Genomic DNA, 17,016 nt, shown 5'->3' on the forward strand with positions numbered 1-17,016 from the left:
AGTATTACAACAAAAACTACTAACTGTCGACCAAAAAATATTCACTCCTTTTTCCTTTAGTAACACATTTCCTGAACTTCAGCTGGGATATGACCACCCTGCTCCAGGTTGCATTTCTCAGCCTTCTTTGCAATTGGATGTGCCCATGTGGAAAATTCTGGCCAATGGGCTAAAAGTGGCAGTAATGTGATCAACCTCCAGGTCATAATTACCATGAAGTGACTTGGTCTCTTATTTCTTTTCTCCCTTTAATGCTGACTGGAATGAGGATATGGTAACAAAGATTTGAGCAGTCATCTTAGACCATGAGTTAGACCATGTGTGAGTAACAGAGAAAAAAAAGATAGATGGAGCATGGGTTTGTGATACCACAGAGCCACCATATCAGCCCTAGGCTGCTACACTTAAATCATTAGATGAGAGACAAATAAAGCTCTGTGCTGTTTAAACCTCTGTTATATTTAGATCTTTGTTATAGTAGCTGAGCTTGTATCCTGACTAAGACAATGCAAAGTCAGGACCACTTTTATTCTTCAACATTCCCCTATAGCTTGAAGAAAAAGTTATATCCATAGACACAATGAAATGTACTATTCCATCTTTATATGTCAAATCTTCCAATAAAGACATGAGAAAGGACATGAGGCAAAAAGTGTCATTGATAAACAGGGTCCCTGGGTAATATTATGTCATCTTAGAAATAAGAGCATTGGGTCAATTGGATATTTATATGCAAGAAAAATGTATCTTGAGCCTTTATCTTACATAAAAATCAATTCCAGAGATATTTCAGATCTAAAGGTGAAAAATAAAAGAAGGGTAGAGAAGAAAACACAGGAAAACAGCCTGATGGACAAAGGTACCCAGAATATATTAAAAAACTCTTACAAATAAATAAGAAGAAGACAGCAACCAAATCAGAAAATAGAGGACTTGAACAGATATTTTACAAAAGACAATATCAAAATAGTCCAAAAACATGAAAATGTGCTTAATTTCATTAATCATTCATTTTGGTCTGGGTTCTGATTATTGGTTTGTGTTTAATGAGAATTCATCAAGCTACAATATGACCTCTTTTCTGAAAAAGAGGTATAGTCACATAATTTCAGGTTTCAGATATTTTCTAAGTGCATTCAAAGGTTAGTTAGTGTGAATACAGGATTGAATACTGTATGCATGGTCAATGGTATTTCAAAAAGCTTGTGGAAAAATGAAATTAAAAGATAATATAAATCTTTCCATGAGCTTTTTGATGTACCCTGTATAAACAACCCCTGTATTAGAGTTTTGTGAAAGACAATGACATATAGGGAGTGGTGGTACAACGTAGCCAAGCGTATAATGGTGGGGACAGTGTCAGGAAGATAACACATCCTCACACTGAGTATGGGAGTCAGGTAAAGTAAATCTTATGGGATAGCTGAGGTACCCAAATGTATGTTCTTGAGAAAGTTAGTGAGTCTTGGCAGTGATGATAACTTTGCAATATTCCTATCTTGGTGTCCAGTCCATAAATATTTCCTGAAGTCACAGAAAATGTTATTGCTATGGTTTTCTCCCACCTTCAAATCATTAGCCCTACTCCTACCAAATTCAAACATCCTTCTTCTGGAGACATTACCCTAATTTCTCTTTGGGTAACTGTCCTAATGAAGGCATTTGTACCCTTGGTCTCAAGGGTGACTAAGTGACTCAGACACTGACCAATCAGAGATCACATTTCCCTGGTCCAAAATAGTTCAAGTACAAGCAAGTTAGCAAATTATGAGTAAGGAGCCATGAAATGGCTTGAAACAAATATAGACCTGATAAATCTTTAATCCTTTCCTACAATTCCATCCATTTTCCAGACCCAGGGGTCAATATGGCCACTGAGCAGAGAGAAAAGGTATTCCATGACCTGACTTGATACCCACCATAAGTCAGCCATACTGAAAGCTCTGACCTTATCTTTGGATAGGATAGCCGTTCCATTCAGTAGGTCTCTGTCCTATCCATCTTAGAGTTCCTAACTCCTCTGAAGTATCAGGGCCATGGCCTGCAGCCAGACTTCTCTGATGACTTCCCTGAATACCTTTCTCTAGATTGTCTCCCCTCCCAGGGGATTTAATTGGGACTGGGCCATTGCTGATGGGATGAGCTATGTGGCCTCCCTGGAAGCCTGGCTGCTCCCCTTCCCCAGGGGCTGGCACTCAGCTTTAGAAGTCTGGGCATGAGCTTGGTCAGGCCCCACAGAATTGTTTGCATCCACTGAGTCTAACTCACATCAAAGAATTTCCAAAAGGCTGGTGTATAACCAGTCATGACAATTTACTCATCCATTGGGAATGCTTTCCTAGGTCAGACCTATGGCATCCCTTTCATGTTATCAGGATTAGAAACCGGAATGTTCACTCACGGGCACAAAATCAGATATGAGCAAAGAAAGATCCTGAGGGATATTTCATCTAGGCCATGGTGAAACCTGATTAAAATAACACACTTCCTCTACAACTGAATCTCCCTCTCTGGTGACTGGAATTTTCCATCCATCAGATTCAGTCTCTACCCCTGCCCTGCTCCTGAATAGTGCTGGGAAAACGTGCCAAAGTAATGACCCCACACTGAGTATCCTCTTTTTGTTATCATACTCTTCAGACATGTGGTGTTTAGGAAGGCTAATTAATTTGGCCATTTTTTGTAATTATCATCATATTCTAACCCTGCTACCCTAAGTTAATTCCAGTTACTTCAACTGGAGCTTTGGGTGTTCCCCAAACCCCTCGATCTCACCTATACAATTTCTTGGGTTGTTTCTATTAGGCAGCCAACCTCTCCATTACATGCAGGTTTTTGCTAGTTTAACTTTTTTGTTATAGTTGTTGTTAGAAGCAATTTTTGAACCTTTTTTTTTTATTGATTGTACATATTCATGGGGCACAGAGCTGACCAAGAGCATCTGTGCCCAAGATGTGGTGATAAGATCAATACTATCAGCATTCCCACCACCTCAAATTGCAATTATTCCCTGTGTCCCCCACCCAACTCTCCTTAATTCCCCTCTCCCCCCACCCCAACCCCCAGCAACCCTGGGTCTGTTCTCTCCCTCTGCAAGTCCAACACACCACTGTGGTCTTTCTTTCCTTCCTTCTTTCTCTGTTAGGTTCCGCTTATGAGTGAGGACGTGTGGTATTTTTCTCTCTGTGCCTGGCTTATTTCATTTAATATAACTTTCTCCAAGCTCATCCATGTTGCTGTGAGTGACAGAATTTCATTCTTTTTTATGGCTAAGTAGCATTTCCTTGTGGATATGTACCACATTTTCCTTATCCAGTCATCTGTTGATAGACATTTAGGTTGGTTCCAACTCTTGGCTATTATACATAGAGTTGCAATGAAGATGGGAGTGCATGTATCCTTTCAACATTATGATTTCTATTCCTTTGGGTATATACCCAGAAGTGGGATTGCTGAATCATATGGTAGTTCTATCTGTAGTTGTTTGAGAAACCTTCATACTGTTTTCCATAGTGGCTGTACTAATTTACAGTCCCACCAACAGTGTAGAAGAGCTCCTCTTTCTCTGCATCCTGGCCAGCATTTATTACTCTGTCTTTTTGATTATAGCCAGTAAAACTGGGGTGAGATGATATCTCAGATTGCTGAATCATATGGTAGTTCTATCTGTAGTTGTTTGAGAAACCTTCATACTGTTTTCCACAGTGGCTGTACTAATTTACAGTCCCACCAACAGTGTAGAAGAGCTCCTCTTTCTCTGCATCCTGGCCAGCATTTGTTACTCTGTCTTTTTGATTATAGCCAGTAAAACTGGGGTGAGATGATATCTCGATGTGGTTTTGATTAGGATTTCCCTGATGATTAGTGATGCTGAACATTTTTTCAAGTACCTGTTCACTATTTGTATGCCTTCCTTCAAAAAATGTCTAAGCTCCTTTGCCCATTTTTTAAGTGAGTTTTTTTTTTTTTTTTTTTACTGTGTAGTTGTTTGAGTTCCTTGTATATTCTGGATATTAATCCCTTGTTGGATGTATGGTTTGCAAATGTTTTCTCCCATTCTTCAGGTTGTCTTTTTACTCTATTGATTGCTTCGATTGCTGTGCAGAAGATTTTTAGTTTGATATAATCCCATTTAGTTTTTATTTTGTTGCTTGTGCTTTTGGGGTCTTATTTATAAAGTCTTTGCCCAGTCTTACTTCCTGAAGTGTTTCCTCTGTGTTTTCCTTTTGTAGTTTTACAGTTTTGGGTCTTATATTTAATTCTATAATCCATTTTGAGTTGATTTTGGTATATGGTGAGAGGTGCAGGTCTAGTTTCATTCTTCTGCATATGGATGTCAAATTTTCCCAGCACCATTTCCTGAAGAGGCAGTCTTTTCCCTAATGTATGGTCTTGTTGCCTTTGTCAAAGATCAATTGGCTGTAAGTATGTGGGTTGATTTCTGGATTCTCTGTTCTGTTCCATTGGACTGTGTGTTTTTTATGCCAGTACCATGCTGTTTTGATTACTATAGCTTTGTAGTATAATTATTTGAAGTCAGGTAGTGTTCTGTTTCTTGCTGTTTTTTTTTTTAATCATCAGGATTGCTTTGGCTATTCAGGGTCTTGTGTTGTTCCATATGAATATTAGGATTGCTTTTTCTATTTCTGTGAAGAATGTCATTGTTATTTTGATGGGGATTGCACTGAATCTGTAAATTGCTTTGGGTGGTTTAGACATTTTCACAATGTTGATTCTTCCAATCCAAGAGCATAGAATGTCTTTCCACCTTTTTGTGTCTTCTTTAATTTCTTTCAGTAGTGATTTGTAGGTCTCATTGTGGAGATCTTTCACCTCCTTGCTTAAATCGATTCCTAGGTATTTTATTTTTTTGGTGACTATTGTAAATGAGCTTACCTTCTTGATTTCTTTTTCTGCTGGTTTGTTATTGTAGAACAAAAGTGCTACTGATTTTGGGGTGTTGATTTTGTATCCTGAAACATTACTGAAATTGTTAATCAGGTCTAAGAGTTTTTTGGTAGAGTCTTTAGGTTTTTCTATGTATAGGATATGTCATCTGCACATAAGGATAGTGTTTTAACAGTGGGGTTTGTTCTTTCCTGTGTATTCATAGTAGTGATTACTGTTTTTCAGATTCCACATGCAGGACTTCCTTCAGAATTCCTTGAATGGCTGGTCATGTGGTGATGAACTCCCACAGTTTTTGTTGGTCTGGGAAATACACTATTTCTCCCTCATTTCTGAAGGATAGCCTTGTTGGGTATAGTATTCTTAGTTGGCAGTTTTCTCTTTCAGTATTTTGAATATGTCATCCCATTTTCTTCATGCCTGCTGTGATTCAGTTGAGAAGTCTGCTATGAGTCTGATGGGGATTCCCTTATAAGTGACTTGACACTTTTTTTCTTGCTGCTTTTAGGATTCTGTCTTTGTCTTTGAGCTTTGCCAGTTTGACTATAACGTGTCTCAGAGATGATCTGTTTGGATTGAATCTGTTTGGGGATCTTTGTGATTCCTGGATCTGAAGTTCTGTGTCTTTCCCTATACCTGGGAAGTTTTCTGTTATTATTTCATTGAATAGATCTTCAGTGCCTTTACTTTTCCCCTCACCTTCTGGAATGCCCATGATTTGGATGTTTGTGCATTTATGGTTGTCTGCTAGCTCTCCTAGACTTTCTTCATTTTTAAAAATTCTTTTCTCCTCTTTTTTTGGGTGGGGGTATACTTGGGTTATTTCATAAAAACCATCTTCAAGATCAGAGATTCTTTCTTATGCTTACTCTAATCTGCTGCTTAAGTTCTCAGTGGTGTTTTTTATATTTCATTGAATGAATCCTTCAGTTCCAGGAATTCTTCTACATTTTTTAAAGGTATTAATCTCTTTGTAAATTTCCTCCTTCATATCCTTGATATTTTTTCTTGTTCATTATGTTGTCTAACTGAGTCTTCTCTTATTGAGTTTCCTTAAGATAGTTACTTGGAATTCCTTTTCAGTCATCTCAAGGGTTTCCTGTTCTGTAGGGTCTGGCACTTGAGAATTACTATATATTTTTGGCAATGTCATATTCTCTTGGTTTTTGTACCTCTATTATCTCTATGTTGATTTCTGGTCACCTGGTAGATCAGTTGCTTCTTCTGTTACTCTGGAGTGGACTTTGAGGAGAAAGACTTACTCTTCTTTTTCCAGTCTCCTCTGGTGACTCTTTTTGTGTCAATGCAGTCAAGTACTGGTGGGCCACCTGCCTGGTGGTTGTGGCTGCTACTGTGGTGACAGGCCATCCTTGCAGTGGTAGAAGCTGAGGTAGTGGCTGTTGTTGACAACCTCCACGGAAGTTGTGTGGGGCCTTCTGGTCACAATGGTGCGTGCTCCTGCCTTCTGTGCTTGTGGTGGAAGGGCTGCCTGGGGCTCTTCCTTGCCTGTGCCATGCCAGCCACGGTGGGTGATGCTGAGTCCTGTCTTCTATGTGGGCAGTGGGAGGGCTGTCTGGGGCTTTTCCCTGCCTGTGCCTCCCTGGTCCCAGTGGCTAGTTTAACTTTTAGATGACACATCCTTGTCTCTATCATGACTGATCAAAGCCTAAACTTCAAAGATGGAACATTATCACACAACTCTCAGAGCTTTCCAACAAAGATCTCATGCTGAAGTTCATCTACTCTGGGTCTTTCATCAAGAACAATTTGCAGGTACAGCACACATCTTCTATTAGAGGAATATGTCTTCAAGCACACTTACCTATAACTTGCTGAGAAACTAATGGTGGTTGCATTGGGAAGTGTTCCTTACTAAATGTGAACACAGGCAGGCACAGCAAAAGATCAGTGGAAATCAGCATTCACAGCAACTGATATTTTTAAACCTTGGGGTGAGCTAGTGCTAGCCAGCAACAATGAAAGAACAGAACGTCTTAATCAATTGGATCATATTCTTTTTACAACAATTCTAGAAGATCTAGAGAAAAATAATGGCCAGCTATTAGTCTCTGACATGTGGTTCCAAGTGAAATGTGTAAAATGCCCCCCCCATGTGTGTTATTATTTAAAAACAATAACAACAAAACTTTAACATTCAATTTTTCTGTTTTCTCCCACATATGTCATTTGGGAATCTCTCAAATGACATGAAAAGTGCAACATTATGCAAAAAGCAAATAGTGCATATAAATACCAAGGAACTGCCACCAAAAGCTCTCAGTCTCCAAACAGTGTCTTGACAGTTCCTAACATATCAAGAAGCTGTGGGTGCTGCCTATGGCAACAGGATGTGAGTAAAGGATTGGGAGACCAAGATGAGGCTGGACAGACAAGGGCCCACGGACCCAACAGATACCAAACAGCTTCCTTCCAATGGCTGAGCTTCACTTTCAAAGGCAGCAAAAGGAGTTGCTAATGCGTAGATCTCAGGCCCATGAAATTATTTTGTCTCTAGAATTATTTGGATCACGGAAATGCTAAAAGCACACATGCAGAGTAAGTCCTACAAATAAACCACTTTAACAGCAGCTGGTAATGCCAGAGCCCAGGACAGACCGTGCCCTTCATGCAGACGTGAGCGTGTTGGTGTGAGTATCATCTTACACACAGTTTGGGGCTCAGGGAACAAATTCAGCAAAGTGCAGCATAAAGACTTGCTCGTGGGGACAGTTATAGCTAGCTGTAGAGGTAAAACAAGAGGGCTTTGTTCTTGGAATGCCAAGAATTATGTTTCTTAACTAGATTAGCATCAATTTGAGCTTCTGGTGGAAATTTTCCTTTTGAAAATGCACTTTGGGAACATTTCCCAGAGTTTTAAAATTGAAAAGAATAAAGCTAAGTAGAAAAATATCTATCTGAGGTGATAGCAACTAAAAAGCTCTTTGGCTCTCAGGTCTTGAATTCAACTACAAGCCAGAAAAATCATTAAGCTCAAGAAATATTAAACTTCATTTATAAAAGCAGGGTTCTTTGATTATTCATCTAGCATTACCAATCAGATAGTCAAAGGAATTTTGGATTAATATATAAAATGCTTGATTCTTAGCAGCATAGCTATACAAAAAGTCTAATTGGCACATACGCCTGAGTTTTCTCAGTGTATTTTCTGACAGGTAATAAGTAAGGGAGCAGGTCTCAGGGGCAGGGTGGGGGAGGGTGGTGTCCCAGTGTCTTCCCATTTCATGCCACTGTCTGAAGAGCAGGAACTGAAGCCACTCTGGAAAAAAGTATAGCTACTACAGAAGCCAGAGGGTTGTCACGTCTCTTGAGCCCACTCATTTATTCAATCATTCAAATAAAAATTATTTGAGCACCTACTATGTGCCAGGCACTATACCAGGCACTGGGACTACTTCAGAGAATAAAACAGAGTTTATAATTTGGGGAGAGGAAAAATAGACCATAAACAACTATCATAAGTAATTTAATTAATAGCTTGTTAGAAAGTACTGAGAGCTATTTCAGAGTCTCCTGTAAATAATGAGAATATGAAAATACCCACCAGAGTTAATACCCACACAGCACTTCCTATGCCCTAGATATTTTGTCTATTATGTGATGTCTATTCACTTAATCCTCACAACAAACTTGTGAGGCAGCTACTCAGATCATCTGCATTTTACACGTGAAGAAATGAAGAAAAGACACAGAAAGATTACTTTGCCCAAGGTCACATTACAGGTAGAGGGTAGAGCTGGGCTTGCCTACTGAATTTCTAATTGATATCACCAGTCTCGCCTCTAAACGCTGTGAAAGAAATGCTCCCAACTGTCCAAGGCACGTCGTGTGCAAGGCCTGCCAGGGGCAGCGTCTGAATCTTCATACAGCAGTGACTGGGGAAGAGGGAACAAGAGGACAAAAGTGTGGAGTCAAGGAGAGTGACAGTGGGTCCTTCTACAAAGAGGGGAAAGTAGATACTTTCTGATTTTCTAGCAGTGGATTTGGGGATTATTTATATTTTCCCTTCTACCTCCAGACGCCCCCGCTTTGGTTTTCTCCCTCCTCATTAGTCATCAATAGTGGTGGCAGAGATGGTGGAAGAGCTAAAATGCAGAGCTAATTAAGTACATGGCAAGGCTCTGCTAAGTGGTTTGGTTGGGGAAGAGGCTGTCACAGATGTAACCAGAAGAGTTAGGATAAACCCAGGCATTGACTCTCAGCCCGCACGATGGTTGGGCTGTCAGTTCTCTAGAATTTCATTCTAGTGCATCAGCTATGTCAATAATTATAACATCCCCGAGGCACATTTTACTTTTTTTTTAACCCTCTCCAAGTTTCTATTTATCCTAGAATGTGATATACCTTGTGGGGGTATCTTCTCCTTCAGGATTTCTCCAGGGGCAAAAACATAAACAGCCAACTCCACATAGGAACCTGGTGAGAGGAAGCTGTTAACCCTAGATAAGCTGTGGTTTGATTTAGGTACTTCCATTTAGCAACTAGACCACAAATGAGGATTGTTTTTTGCAGTAAAAGATCCTCTTCACGTGCACCCACCACCACCAATTAGTAGTACTTAATTTCAGGAGTTGGTCTTGAGTGGAGCTGACAGATGCTCACTTCCATTCCCTGCAAGAAGACTCTGGGTTTATTTGATAGTTGCAGATCACTACTTTCATTGACCACTTACTATGTAACAATTGCACTATGTAAACACTTTGTATGTGGTATCACCTTTAACCTTCCTAACAGCCCTGAGCAGTAGGTATTAACCCCATTTCAGATGGCAGAACAGAGACTTAGAGAGAGAAGATAAGTTGCCAGTCTCCCACATATATAAGACTAGGATCTGTATGACCAAAGCCTTCATGCTCTAAAGCTCTTTGCTGTTCTACCTCTCAGCATCTCCTGAGTGTATCAGAATTTCAGACTGGGAGGTGATCTCATTCAATCCTTTGTTTTATACATGACAAGCTGAGAGACTTGTCTTACACAGGATGGGTGGGTAGAAGTGTGTGGTCCAAGAAAAAAAAAAAAAAAAAAAAAAAGACTCACACGTGCATGCTGCACACATGTGCTGATTTTGTATTGAGGAAGGATTAGAAGTTGAGTTCTGGATTTTAAAAATTATTTTAAGGTAAACATGGCAAGTTCATCAACTTAGGGACCAAGCAAAGAAGGAATTCAACATAATTGCCAATTAAAAGAGGAACAGAAGTGGTCAGCTGAAGTAGCGTAGGAGTAGGCTGAAAAAAATAAATTTTTGGGGAAAAAAACCAAAGAGTTTGTGTGTGTACAAGTGTGTGTGTGCGCACGCACGCATATGAACACATTTAGCTTAGAATGATCGTGAAGTAGCCAGAAAAAAAAATCTAATAATACAGCCAAGGATGTGGGAAGAAGAAATGGCTGTGCCCTTGCCTGATCAGGTCAAATGACATTGGGATTGCTTATCTTGGGAGGTGGGGTGGGGTGGAGAGGGAATCACTCTTTTTTGGAGGGGGCAAGCCAAATATGTTGAGTGCTTAACTTTTGAAAGTTGGCCTACTGTTTAATTTTACTGAAAGAAAAAAAAAGGAACAAAATAACTCATCTGGATTTCTGTGTGTTTCCCACAAGAACCTAAATTACAAGGAGTACAAAATCCTTTCAATGTTTACTGCAGGCCAGAAAGTTCCCTTAAAATTTGATGAAAGTTAAATACAAATTCTGTGACCACAGCCCTGCCTTTGGTTCTTGGAGCCAACTTTCTGTGACCACATCCCAGGGGTGGCCAGGACATGATGCTGAACTTTGGTGAAAGGCAAGTTTGCCTTCAGGGCTTCCCACCTTTCATCGTAGAAACTTCTGTCTCCTTCTTCAGCACACAATGGACACGTCCTGCCCACACCGGCCCTGCAGGCTAGAATTGCCCACTCCCGTGACTCACTTATCCCTCTTGACCCTGAGGCATATCCCTCAGCCCTTCTCTCTGTCCCTTCGCAAAATATCAATCCTTGACCTCAGGACTCTGCTCTCAGCAATCTTACAAAGTCATTTACATTGAGTCATTGCTCGTCAGTAAGTGTAGCATTTCTATTTCTCAAAAGCATTTGCTTTTTTATCCCCTTTTATGTAGGAGACACAATAACTTATCCAGAGTAAAATATCCCTTTATGTTAGAATTTTGGAATTGTGGAGGGATAGCTTGCTTACAATTCTCTGACCTTGGTCTTATTTCACAAATCCATACTTTTTGCACAAGCTATTTTTTCTGCTTAGAATGTTCTCTCGCTCCACCTTGTCTATCTGGTGAAATTCCTGCTCACTGCTCATAACCTTTCCAAATACAATCTCCATTCAGGAAACATACCCTGGTTCACTAGAACTGTGCTAACACAGGAGCCGCTGATCACAGGAAGCTCCTGAGCACCTGAATTGTGACTAGCCCAAAGTAAGATGTGCTAAGTCACACACAGTATAAAAAAAAAAAAAAGAGAAATCTCATCAATTGTTATATTGATTACATGTTGAAATGATAATATTTTGGATATATTGGGTTAAGGAAAATATATGATCAAAATTAATTTAATCTGTTTCTTTTTACTTCTTTTTAATGTGACTACTAGAAAATTAAACATTACATATGTAGCTTGTGTTTGTGGCTTACCCTAGATTTCTGTTGGACAGCACTGCTCTAGAGTCTACATCAGTGGTCTTTGAGGCACCTGTGTTCTCCTGAGTGCGCTCCTGACTGTGCCCCACCCTGCTATCATATATGCCCAGCTGTGCCCTGCTCTGCTGCAATGGCTGATGCAACATTTGACTTTCCCGCCCTGCTGTATTGGCTAAGGGACCCAGAACTTTCCCCGCCTAAACGAAGTTACAACCACATAAGTTCCCCCTTTATCCCACTGCAAAACTCCAGAAGTGTAACAATATAAAAGGGACAGCCCCACTGCATTGGGGGCTTAGCCTTTGTGACATGAATCTGCTGAGCCACTACCGGCATCAATAAATTCTGCTTCTTGCTGCAAACCCTGGTGTCCTGCCCCTCCTTGAGTTTGCTGTAACATGCTGTAACAGTTTTGAACCTGCAGAGGGAGCTGGAGAACACAGCTGATCTCTGAATGTGGAGTGGCACGTTGGCGTGAAATACCCTGTGTGTCTGATGTATATCAATAGTATATTCAAGATAAACAATGAAGAACAGATGTATTAGGTGTCTGGTGTTTCATCCAAGCAGTATTAACCTTTTGCCAATTTTGCTGAAATCCCCATTTCCTCCCTGCCTATTCCTAACCTTGGGGACAAAGGAAAAACAGTGTGGTGCTGTGTGTAGTCTTTTGCTGAGTTGACCAGTCCCTGAAGTGAGCAGATAGAGTGAAATAAGCTCCAGTTAAGCATGGAAACTGTGGGAAAAAAGAAGAAAGCAAGCGAATATTTGCTGCCACACACAGTGCTAAGCACTTTAACATAACGATACCTAGGTGCAACACAGGTTCTGAGAGCTGTCCATAAATGTTGTTGGTAGTGGGGAGGGCAAAGGAGGTTCCATGGTCAAATCAGACTGGAAAATGCTGGACTCAATAAAGTTAACCAGTTTTCTTTGGTGTAGGGCTTTTTCAGAGCCTTCAAGATGCTATAAAACATTGTGACAGTTCCAAAGGGAAAAACTGAATTCGGTGTTTCCCAACTTATTTGACCACAGAATTCTTTTTTAAAAAACACCTGTCAACACCACTGGTTGGTAAAATTCGTCACAGACAATGTCACTTAATCTGCATTTCACCAGGAGGAAACTGTGGCTTAGGAAGTTAAGTGACTTGCCCCACACCTTGATGTTGCACAACTGGTTTGTGGCTGAGCCAAAATTTCAAATTCACATTTACACCAGAGGAAGGAATTATACATGGTCAGAACAGGAAAATATCATCTTGGACAATTCACAATACATATAGAGATGTACTTAAAAATGACTTAGTCACTACTCCCCACAGATCCAAGCTCACTGTCAACTTCCTCTTTGGTCTTCTTGGATGAAAGAGGGCTCCTCTTCTAAATTTTCCAGTATTCCTCAGTCGGATCTAGGCATGTACTGCTTCTTGTTAACTTTTTATATGTGCACATACATATGTGTATTCTCTCCAAATAGATTATGGGTTTGCTGTGGTATTGCTTTGAATTCCCCATAGTGTGTCTTGCATATAGTAGGGGCTCAACAGAACTCTCTCAGTTTATTAATTACCAGCCTGTCTGGCAGCTACTAATGGTTTGTGGTGTCTTCTTACAGAATCGAACAATACAGAAACATTGCTCTTGGTTCAGAGACATCACATGTTCACATAAGCTGCCAAACCAGTATCAAGTAGCCTGATGCTGAATGCTGACATACCTGTAAAATGCAACTCATGATATCAGATGCAATTTTTGCATGAGGAGAGTCTTCATCTTTCCCAGAGGGTCTCAGGTTGTGTTCCAAGCAGGAGTCCCAGAGCCCCACAAGGGCCTTTGCATGCTTTTCAATGGACTCTGTCTCTCTGATAGCAGTTGTGATTCTTGTGATACAGATTTCAACCACTGCCTGGTCATTCTCATTGGTCTGGTAATCCTATTTGGAAAGAAAGCCTTCATGTTAAATAATACTCTGCAAAGTTATCTCCTTCAAAGGACTGACAGAATACTAACTCGGTCATTCAGAAAATGGATGTGGCACGCTGTGTGCAAAGGGAGAGGGTGTAAAGCCCGAGACGATAAGGGCCTTCTTTCTTGGAGATAGTGATTCTGTAGAAGAGGCAGATATGCAGACATGTTGAAATGGACAGGTTCATGCTCCCACAGATGCACAGACAGTTGTGAGAGTCTGAAGGAGCTTAAGTATTCACTTGCAAATGGGTTTAATCTTCAGGCTATTTCAGTTAAGTCCCTTATAGTTTAGGGGTTACTTTCTACTCTGACATTTCGATAACATTTGTGAAATGTTTTAAATTACCTTCCAATTTTGCATCACTAGCTTTCTCTCTTTCTGGACACAATAGAACACAGCGTTTCATCTCTCCCTTTTCAACTCAAATAAGTACCAAACCTGTTTTAGCTTTGTCCAACCAAATTTTCCTCCATCTCCCTATTTTTAATTCTCCTTCAAATACCTCATCATCTTTCCTGAGAGAAAAATGACTCTCCAAAACATCTAAATGTGAAAAATAGGCCCATCGCTTTAATTTGGAAAATTGTTCTGACTGTAAACTCCACATAGTGGACTCACAGAACTGAAAACATAGCAGAGCGGCGAAGTGTTTAGATCCTTACATTGTCCGGGGCGATTAGGAGTGGGAAGCGATAGGGCTTTTCTATCTAGAGCTGCAAGCTCCAGCTCTAACTTTTTTCTTTTACTCCTATAACTAATGGGGCAGTAAATACCTTAGACATGAAGCCGTCTCTGTATTGTAGATTATTTATAGCCTGGATTCTCCAGAAGTGGAAATTTCCAAGACAAAGGACAGGAATATTTTTAAGGCTCACGATATGTACTGCCAAACTATGTTCAAGAAAGGTCTTACTAATTTATACTCCCATAAGCTGGGTTAAAGCATGCTCTCCTAATTGGACCTTTGCAAGAACAGAGTGTTTTTAATTTTTGCTAATTTTATCCATAAAACCCAGTATCTCATTGCTGTTTTACTTAAGAATTTCTTTGACCAAAAGTGAGGCTGAATATTTCCATGTGTTTATTGGCCAAAATATATTTCCTCCTTTGGGAACTGCCCTCTGTGTGTCCTATGTCTATTTTTCTTAGATGACTTAGGGTTTTGTTTTGGGTCCTTGTTTGGTGCAAAATCGTTTTCTATTAAGAATATTAAGTTGACATTTGACATGTTGGTTGCAAATATATCTCCTTGTGTCAGTATTTTTAGGTTTTTTTTGCTGCTATTTATTGACATGCGAAGATTTTAGATAGTCACATCTGTCAATTTTGGGGGTTCTCATTGTTTTTCCTTTTTTAAATCGGAAATTTAAGTTTAAATTATTTATTTTTTAAAAAGGTAATATATGAACATGGTACAGAAATAAAAAAGATGCAAAGAAACGGTTTACTGTGAAAAGTTAGTCTCCCTCCCAGCCCTATCCCCACCCGCTTCCCTTTCCCAGTGGAAACCAAACTCGCCAATTCCTTCCATATTTTGCAGAGGCGTTCTAAGCACATGCAGATATCATCTATGCATTCTCTTTTCTTTTTACGGGATTCCTTTAACAGGTTTTTCTTGTTAGCTTCAAGTTTTCCTTATTCAAAGGTTTAATAAAAATTTACCTGTATTTTTTCTAGATTAAAAAAATATGACAAATATCCGGCATTTGTTATTTTAGAAATTAGCCGTTTAACCATTCACTTAGTTCTTAAATCCATCTGGTATTTATGGAAGTAATCAAAGATGTACATTTCTTTCTAAATAGTTAATCTAATTTTCCCACTATCATTTGTTTCTTAGTAGTTGTTTTATATACATCAGGTTCTGTTTCAGGACTGTCTTTTCTGCTTGCTTGTTCCATTTCTTAATTCTTTCATAATACTAATTTCGCCACTTTCTTTATATAAGCCCATAAGTTTTTAAAGGAGCTTTAAAATAGCCTGATGTTGAAAGCTGTATTTTAGGTCTTTTTGTTGTTGATGTTAACAAAACCTTTAGGTTCCCGCCCCCTCATTAGGACTTTTAACTAATTATTGCTGATTAAGTGAAACTATGGGTTTTTTTAAAACTTATTTTGTACCCACTATTCACCTCAACTATTCCTAATTATAATAAATTTTTAGAATATTCTCTTGGGTTTTATAGAAAGGCTTCTGTATTTTATGAAGTCTTTCTGAGATCTATACCTTTTGTATATCTCATGGCTTATTATGTCGGCTACAATTTCCTAAGCTTTCACATAAGTGATTAGAGCAAGAATCCTGGTTTAGTTACTGGTTTTAGTTTCAGATTTTTGGTATAAAATTTTACCATCAAAAACAGGAAAATACAGTAAATGTTTTAAATCATATAGAATGCATCACTTTCTTCCTATTTATAAAGTTTATGTATCTGATTTAATTTCTCTAGTAAGCTGGCTTATTTTGGGTAAGATAGATATTTTATAACGTTATAATTTATAACATAATTAATAACAATAAAGGAGTATTAATCCATTCCTATTTTACTGAGTTTGTTTTTTAGTCCAGAATGAATGGTGAATTTCATTAAATGCCTTTTTAGTATCTATAATATATTATTTTCTCCTTACATCTATTAATATGATAAATTATAGAAACAAATTTTATAATATTGGTTAACTTTGTGTTCTTGGGACACATCTTACTGGATCCTGGGAAATAATTTTTTAATGTGTTGCTGGATTCTGTTTTTAATATTTTATTTAAAATTTTTGCATTAATATTTGGCCTTTATGTCTGTCAGTTTTCATATCAATTTTATGCTAATTTCGTAAAAGTATTTTGGAAGATTTAAGCTCTCTATAACCTTGTTTTTTGACCTTAATGTGTCATGGAGGAGTGAACTAAAATTTCCTGCAACTAATGTGTTTATCTGTTTTCCTGGTATCTCCTGGAGTTTTCCTTTCATGAATGTTGTTGCTGTATAATTTGATGCATAGATATTCTTAATCTTTATAATTCTTGTGATTTTGTGAACTGAACCTTTGGCATAAAAAGAGCCTTTTTTGGTCTTATTTAATGCTTTTTGGCATGAGTTTTTCCTTGTCTGATGTAAAGATTATGATCTCTGTTTCTTTTGGTTTGCATTTGCCTAGCAGCATTTGCCCATTTTATTCTTATTTTAAAAATTTCTTCTATACTGGGCCGGCCCAGTGGCACACTGGATATGGTTTGCATTTGCCTAGCAGCATTTGCCCATTTTATTCTTATTTTAAAAATTTCTTCTATATTGGGCCGGCCCGTTGGTGCACTGGATAAGTGCGCTGCTTGGGAAGTGCGGTGGCGCTCCCGCCCGAGGGTTTGGATCCCACATACAGACCGGTTCCCGCTCACTGGCTGAGCGCGGTGCGGGCGCAACACCGAGGGTTGCGATCCCATTGCCGGTCCCCGGTATGGGCGTGACACCGAGGGTTGCGATCCCA

The 17,016-nt window shown here is 39.2% G+C and overlaps 1 protein-coding gene across 1 annotated transcript in view; it reads right to left on the reverse strand.

Annotated features, from left to right (window-relative positions):
• Positions 1–17,016, reverse strand: part of VEPH1 (ventricular zone expressed PH domain-containing 1) — a 283,060-nt gene that overhangs the window by 205,098 nt on the left and 60,946 nt on the right. The window contains exon 3 of the mRNA XM_008578689.1: positions 13,283–13,498. Within this exon, the coding sequence (XP_008576911.1) occupies positions 13,283–13,498 (216 nt within the window). The remainder of the gene's footprint in view (positions 1–13,282; positions 13,499–17,016) is intronic.

This window comes from Galeopterus variegatus, unplaced genomic scaffold (assembly GCF_000696425.1).
Source record: "Galeopterus variegatus unplaced genomic scaffold, G_variegatus-3.0.2 Scaffold1744, whole genome shotgun sequence".
Taxonomy (NCBI): domain Eukaryota; kingdom Metazoa; phylum Chordata; class Mammalia; order Dermoptera; family Cynocephalidae; genus Galeopterus; species Galeopterus variegatus.